At 61.2% G+C, this 6,791-nt stretch overlaps 1 protein-coding gene across 16 annotated transcripts in view; it reads right to left on the bottom strand.

Annotated features, from left to right (window-relative positions):
- Positions 1 to 936: 936 nt before the first annotated feature.
- The window catches only part of ABLIM3 (actin binding LIM protein family member 3), a 42,084-nt gene continuing 36,229 nt past the window's right edge, over positions 937 to 6,791 (bottom strand). For 6 of the 16 annotated variants that reach the window (XR_014318495.1, XR_014318500.1, XR_014318505.1 and 3 more), the window contains 9 exons: positions 5,598 to 5,648; positions 4,344 to 4,478; positions 4,021 to 4,085; positions 3,620 to 3,767; positions 3,268 to 3,297; positions 2,723 to 2,781; positions 2,273 to 2,333; positions 1,445 to 2,053; positions 1,043 to 1,183 (listed from right to left, as the gene is read on the bottom strand). Coding sequence is in view for 2 of the 16 variants with exons in the window: in XM_082771980.1 (XP_082628106.1) it covers positions 1,070 to 1,183; positions 1,445 to 1,525; positions 2,268 to 2,333; positions 2,723 to 2,781; positions 3,268 to 3,297; positions 3,620 to 3,767; positions 4,021 to 4,085; positions 4,344 to 4,478; positions 5,598 to 5,645 (746 nt within the window). In the remaining 14 variants the exon portion in view is untranslated. Of the gene's footprint in view, positions 1,184 to 1,425; positions 2,054 to 2,267; positions 2,334 to 2,722; positions 2,782 to 3,267; positions 3,298 to 3,619; positions 3,768 to 4,020; positions 4,086 to 4,343; positions 4,479 to 5,597; positions 5,649 to 6,791 lie in introns of those variants that run through there. The other 10 variants (XR_014318497.1, XR_014318501.1, XR_014318498.1 and 7 more) reach the window with 7 other exon arrangements.

Below are 6,791 nucleotides of genomic sequence, written 5' to 3'. Positions count from 1 at the left end.
TTTGAAAATGAAAAGCCTCTCATTGATGTGTTGTTGTTGTTGTTATTATTATTAATTAACAGAAGCACTGGCTCCTCCAGGCTTTATCTCTGAAGGTGCTGCTGGAGATGAAGTTTCTCACAGCCCCAGACAGCCGAGCTTGATTTAGGGAGCTGCAGTTTACGGGGGTGAAATCATAAATACAACAGGTTCACTTACTGCTGCACTAACGCTGACAGGAGCAATTACCAGCACAATTTTCCCTCCCAGCTCCCGTCCCCACCAGCACAAAGCTCCTGGAGCTGCCACTGGTGGCAGGGGGACCCACACCAGAAAAGGTGTTAGTGTGTAAATAACCCTATTGGTAAGAAAAACCAAACACCCATGGGTGCTGATTCCCCGGCCCCCGCTGGGCAGCACAGCAGCCCCAAGCCCTGAAGCTTGCCCGCTCCCTGCTCTCCTGACCCTGGCCAAACCCGAAGAGCAGCAACAAGCTGCATGAGGCAGGAAGTGTTTCGGGTTATTCAATCGAGAAGAGCTTAGTTTGGGGACAGCCTGAGAAGCTGTCATTGCGGCACTTTGGGAGGAGAAACTGGCTCCGTAGCACTACAAGGGTCGTAGGGCAAGGCAACAGCAGGAGAAGCATCAGGACTCGGGACTGCACTTTTACCTGTGGGGGTGCACCCTGCTCCCCAGGGGTCCTCCTCATCCCCTGTCCCATGGCCTGGATTTCTGTTCCTGGGGCTAAATGGCAAGGCTGACGGTGCCCCCGCGGCTGCCCCTGGTGGGACCCTGTCTCCCTGCAGATGCACCCAGAGCATCGCCCCACACCACGAGGGGCAGCAGCGACAGGCACCATGGGGCTCATGTGAAATTAGCCCCTGACAAAACCCAAGGCTCAATACAGAAACAAGGCTCGAAAAGAAAAGGAGACAAAGAGCACAACATTATCTGTGAGACTCCAATTCACTCTCAGGGGTGCAGAGGGCGCCTCTGCCACGTACAGTACTGAGAATCATACAGAGCTGCAATATAGAGATCTTTCTATGTATATATTTATAGGTATGTATATATTTATAGTGCACTGCTTTTAAAACAGCCGGGCCTGCTTCTTCAGCTCATTCCTCTTCCAGAGGGCCAGGCGGTCAAACTCAGTGATGGTCATGCCGAAGATCTGGTAGAACTCCTCCTGGGAGAGGTGGCGCTGGAGAGAGAGGGGCTGCTGGGGCAGGGCAGGGGGCCAGGACCCCTACCCCAGTCTGACGGCACCCACAGGGGCTGCAGGGGGGCAGGAGGGCACGTGGGGGGTCTTTCAGGGTGCAATGGGGTCCCGCAGCACCTGTGTGCTGCTGGAGTGCCGTGGAGATACTCCTTGCTCATCCACGAGGACAGGCTATGGGGACACCCCCCATGTAACCAGGTACCTCTCAATGAGATTGTGCCCTGTGGGAGAGGCTCGCCTCACCTCTAACCGAGTCCTGTCGACATCTTTGGGCAGCTGGTTCCTCCCCCTCGTCTTCACCAGGAGCAGCTCATAGGGGTATATCTGTAGGGGGACAGAGGGCATGGTAGAGCTCGGGAGCCAGAAGAGCACAGCAGTGCGGCCACACCACATTTAGCAGGGCTTGGGTGGCACAGCTGCCCCCAGGGATTGAGGGGAACAGGGCAGAAGGGGGGATTTGCTTTCAGGTTGACCCTAATCCACCCTGGGCCACCTCGGTAGCTGTGGAGGGCAACCTGGAGGTCTGCTGTTCACTCTGCAGCGGCAGGAGCGACCCAGAGACAAGCTGAGCCTGGGAGCGCCAGCAGGGCCACCCCTCTCTGCTCCTCACCCGGAGACGTTTCTGCTCAGTAAAGGGCTGGAGACCTTGCCAGGATGGGGAAAAAGTACAGGGATTGTACCATGGTACAAGGATGGAGCTGTTGGGTAAGGAACTGAGGGGAACGAAGGGAGGGTGTTGGAACGAGATGGCAAAACTTCCCCCAGCAGGGTCTGGGGATGCAAGGGCACTTCTCTGGGTGTCACCTCTGGGTGGCAGTCACTCCCTGGAGCAGGGCCATCGTACCTTGTACTCTGTGGGGACAGAAAACGATGGAAGAGACATTAGCCAACGCCCCCTCTGCTGCGAGCATCCCCCCTTGGAGCTGCAGAGACACCCTCCCTCCTCCCCATCTCCCCCCTCTGGCCCAGACCCTATTTTTTGGAGCTGCCCGCAGTGGGCTGGGCAGCTCCCCGGTGCCCCATACCCATGGGGTCCCCCCCTTTTCCATCCCCAGCCCTGCAGCACCTTACCTCGCATCCCCCAGTTGACGGCGTTGGTGCTGTCGTAGTGGAAAAGCTCCGCGCTGGGAGGCTGTGGGAGGGAGGTGTGGAGAGAGGGAGGGATGAGAAGGGTCTCCTCCAGACTGACCCCCTCCAGCACAGCACCTCCCATGTCCCCAGAGGGGATGGCACCCGCCCTGCCCAAAGCAGGACCCGATCCCTGCGCCTGGCAGTGGGGAAACTGAAGCACAGGGAGGGGAATGGACAAGGGAGTGACAAGCCCAGGTCACGGGGAGGCAGCACCAGATCTCCCAGTCCCTACGGGAGAGGAGCAAAGCAACATGACCTGCAGGACGGGGATGAGATCTACAATTGGGGCTGGACCTCCCTCTCCAGCAGTGCCCCACTAAGGATTATTTGGGGTTGGCACAGAGCAGAGGTGGTAGTGGGGTATGGGGGGGAGCAACAGGAGACACTTACCCTGTGCAGCCCATTCCTCCTGTAGGCAGGGAGGGAGGCCGACTTAGAAATGAGGGGGTCTGCAAGGGAACCACCATAGGGCATGAGGGAAAACACAGGTGCTGGCCCCACAGCATAGGACAACCGTGCCATGCATCCCTTCCCCAATGCATCCCCTCAGTCACTGCACAGACATGCTCCTGCCTCCCCAGGCAAGCTGCTCAGAGTCAATTTGTCTTCCCAGTACTGCCCCATCCCTGCCCAGCGCCAGCCTCGCCTGGCTCTGTCCCCTTTCTATCCCCAGCTCATTCCCAGCCCGGCTTCCTCACTCTGGAACTCCCCTCCCCAGCAGCCCTCCCTCCTCCTCCATCCCAACAGCTCCCTTCCAAACCTCCTTCTCTCCCAGTTTCTCTGTCCCCAGCTCTCCCAGCCCTGCCCTGGCACAACCAGGGGGGCTCCTTCCTCTCCCCATGCCTCCCCAGGTGCCAACACCTCCTCCAGCCCCTGAGCTCCAAGCTCTGGCCCCTGGGGAGGAGGAGGCGCAGAGGGGCGAGGGATGCACTCACCACTGTCAGCCAGGTAGTGCATCTGGGGGGCTGCAAGGGGAGCAGAGCTGGGTCAGGGGGGCGAGAACCACACACTACAGAGCTCCCCCCACCTCGCCCCCCAGTCCTGCTCACAGCCCCAGCTCCATGAGGGCAGCCATGCCATGAGGAAGGAGAGCACAAAGCAGGCAGGGGCATCCACACCGGCAGCAGCTCTGGGTGCCGGAAGGTCCCAGCCGTGCCAACAGCACACAGTGAGCCCACGACAGCTCAGAACCCCCCATGGCTGTGCTTTTTCATTTCCAAGGGCCCTCCACTCCCATGTCCTTCCCCCCTGGGTGGGATGGACGGGCAGACAGACAGATTTCCTTACAGCCGTTGAGGGAGCCCTCGTAGCCAGCCGTGTGCAGGGCTTCTCTGCTGCTGGCAGAGCTGCGAGGGGGCGTCCAGGGGTCCACGTAGGAGTTAGAGCGAGCCTTCATCTCCTCCCTCAGGATCAGCCTGCCGATGCCGCTCTGGATCTGGGCACACAGGGAAAGCCGCTGGCACCGCTCCCATCCCTGCTGCAGCCCACCCTGCCTGCTGGCACGCCACCTCCCGGGGACAAGGTGCTGAGATGGGGTGCACCCCAATCCTGCAGCCCCATATTGCAGGCGGCCGAGGGGGGAGAGATGGGAGAGGGCACCCCGACCACAGAGAAAGGAGATGATGTGGAGCTCGCTGCCACCTCTCCAGTCCATCCCCTGCCAGGCAGCGGCCAGGGACATCGCTCACCTTGTGCATGCCCCGCTCGTACCCATCCTCCTCGCCTCCTGATGAGAACCTCCGGGCCCGGGGGGCTGCAAGGAGACATGTGGGGGTCAGATGGGTAAAGGTGGGGACGGGAGGCAGTCCCCAGCTGCATGAGGACAGCCAGGTCCCAAGGGCTGCTAGGATTTTGGGGTCACTCTGGTGGGTATCTCAGCTCAAACCCATCTTCAGGTTGAGGTCCAGCCCAGGGAGATATCCTCCCTGGGGGTGCCTGATTTGGGGGTTGGGTAGGGGGTTGGGTTTCCCTTTCCCACAGCACTTGGGGGGGGGGGGGGGGATGCTGTTACCTTTGGGAGAGCTTTGGAAGGACCAGTACTCTGACTCGGAGTGGTAGTAGGTGTCTGGGGAGTAGGCAGGGCTGTACTTGGACGACTGTGCGATGTCTTCACTTGTTTTGCTTTTGGTGGCTGCAGGAATGTCGTCTGCAAAAGGAGCAGGGAGAGCTGTAATGAGGACACCGAGTCCCTCTGGCAGCACCTGCAAACATCCACCCTGGGACAAACACAGATCTTCTTCCCTCCCCTCTTCCTGGTGGCCACCAGCCATTTGTGCTTGGGACAGCCCAGGGCAGAGTTGGAAATAATCCATTTTCAGACTACTGACACCTCCTGGAGACATAGATGCAGTGGCAGACGGTGGGAATGGTCACAGTCCCACCAGGGAGAGGGCAGCCAGGGAGTTACTACTGGAGCAGGTGGCAGCAGCAGAGGGGTGGTCCCAGCAGCTCCGGCTGGGGAAAGGGCTCAACCCCCGGGGCCAGGACACTTGCAGGGGAAGGGGCACAAAGGACAGACTGTGTGGGACCCTCTCCTGCTCGCACAGCTCGGTGGCTGTCCCACAGGAGCCAGGCACCAGGCAGGAAGGTGCAGGCAGAGCCACCCCACCACCCAAGCAGGCACAGGGGAGCCCACAGTGGGCAGCTACTTACAGCAGTGGGTGCAGGCAGCCAGTAGGGATTTGGGCAGGTGGGGAAGGGGAGCCCACAGAGAGAGAGGAGACACGGTTACTGCTGCAGGCTGCTGCTGCCCCACTGAGTCAGCAAGCAAGCGGGGGGAATGCAAGCCAGCCCCCCCCCAAGCCTCTTCCCCACCCTCCAGCACCCCCGGGCACATTTCCTGCAGTGTCCATCCAGGATTTTATCCAAGGGCTCCATGTGAAGCTGTAAAGCCCTGTCTTCATCCCTTTTCTGAGGCTGCTCTGACTCCTGGGGTCACCCTCGTCCCCTCTGCCACCCCTCATTGCCTCAGCCCCCCTCCTGGGGCTCTTCCTGTCTCCTGCCCAGCCCTCACCTGTGCCCTGCTCCTGCCCTCTCCCGATAACCCACCAAGCCTGGGCTCCCCGCTATCATCCTCCCATGAAGGACACATCCCAAAGCTGCCTTTTCCTTGCACTAAAACTAATTAAAGGGATTCTGGAGGGGAGGCAGGCACACTGGCCCCACAGCCCAGCTCCCCAACACCTCTCCTGCCCATGTCTCCCCCCATGTCCCTAACAGAGACCCGGGCTGGTGAGCAGGCCCTGCAACCAGCGTGCACACTGACCGTGTCGCTTGTAGATGGGGGGTTTCCGGTAGATGTTGCTCTCGCCAGCTGCTGGGGAAGAAGGAAGGGAAGAAAAAAGGGAAGAAGGACAGACGGGGAGGTCAGTGTGAGCTTGCGGAGAGTGGGTGGAATAGAAGCCCTGCAGATGCTGCCCCACGTCAGCTTCCAGCACGCAGCTGCCTCCAGATCCAGGCGCCTGGCCGGACCCAGGCCGGCTCCATACTGGGGCCGGGAGCTCAGCCGGGGCTGGGGCAGGCAGCGGTGGGCAGGGGGACATGCAGCGAGCGCCCCTGGTCAGCATGCACTGCGGGAGGGGGCACAGCTCGAACCGCCGGCCCTGCCAGCCAGCAGCAAGGCACCGTGGCTCTGCCTGAACCAGGTTCATGGCACAGGGGGGGGACGCTAGCGCCTGAGAGAACCACCTGTGAGCTGCCTCAGGGGCACAGCAAAGTCAGCCAAAGCCTCTTTCCACAGCAGAGAGAGAAAAGAGCCAGCTGGGAGGGAAAGCGAGCTGCAGCCTCGCTCTGAGAGCCCAGGGGCCAGGCAGCTGAGCTGGCAGAGCGGGGAGGGGGCCATCCATAAAGAACTGACCTGCAGGAGGGCAGGGCCCTGCTGGGGATGGGGGGTACGGGAGAGGAGCAGGGGACCATGGTGGGGAGCCTGCAGGTGTCCTTGTGGCCTGGAGTGTCACCTGTGTGCCGGGCGTCCCGTGCTGTGGTGGTGGGACAGGGCAGAGTGAGAGGCCTGAAGCTAGGCAGGTTGGGCTGGGGCTCTCCTCCGGCTCCCTTGCCCATGCAGGAGGACAGCTGGGTGGCTCTGCCTGCTTCCCTTCCTCCTCTCCCCCCACTGCCCCCTTCCCCCCCACCCCCCCCCCGTGGGCTCTGTGTGGCTGGGAGCGGGTGGTGGCCCTTACCTGGTGGCCCCCTGCAATCCCTGCAGAAGGAGAGCAGGCAGCTGGCAAGCCCAGAAGAGTCTGGGGGGAGGGAGCAGTGGGCCCTAGGGGGAGTATAAAATAGTCATCTGTAAAGGGGGGGCACGGAAAGGCCTCCGGCAGACACGCGCCGCCTTGTGGTCCTGGGGGGAGGCGGGGGGGGCAGGCTCCGCAGGGCATCATCTGGTTGTGCAAGTGGCAGGAGGTCAGGCAGGGGGGGACAAGAGGGACATTGAGGAGGTCAGGCAGACTCCAGGGGGCTC

Source organism: Aythya marila, assembly GCF_965140915.1.
Source record: "Aythya marila genome assembly, chromosome: 14".
Lineage (NCBI taxonomy): Eukaryota > Metazoa > Chordata > Aves > Anseriformes > Anatidae > Aythya > Aythya marila.
This window is presented reverse-complemented; position numbering and strand designations above follow the sequence as displayed.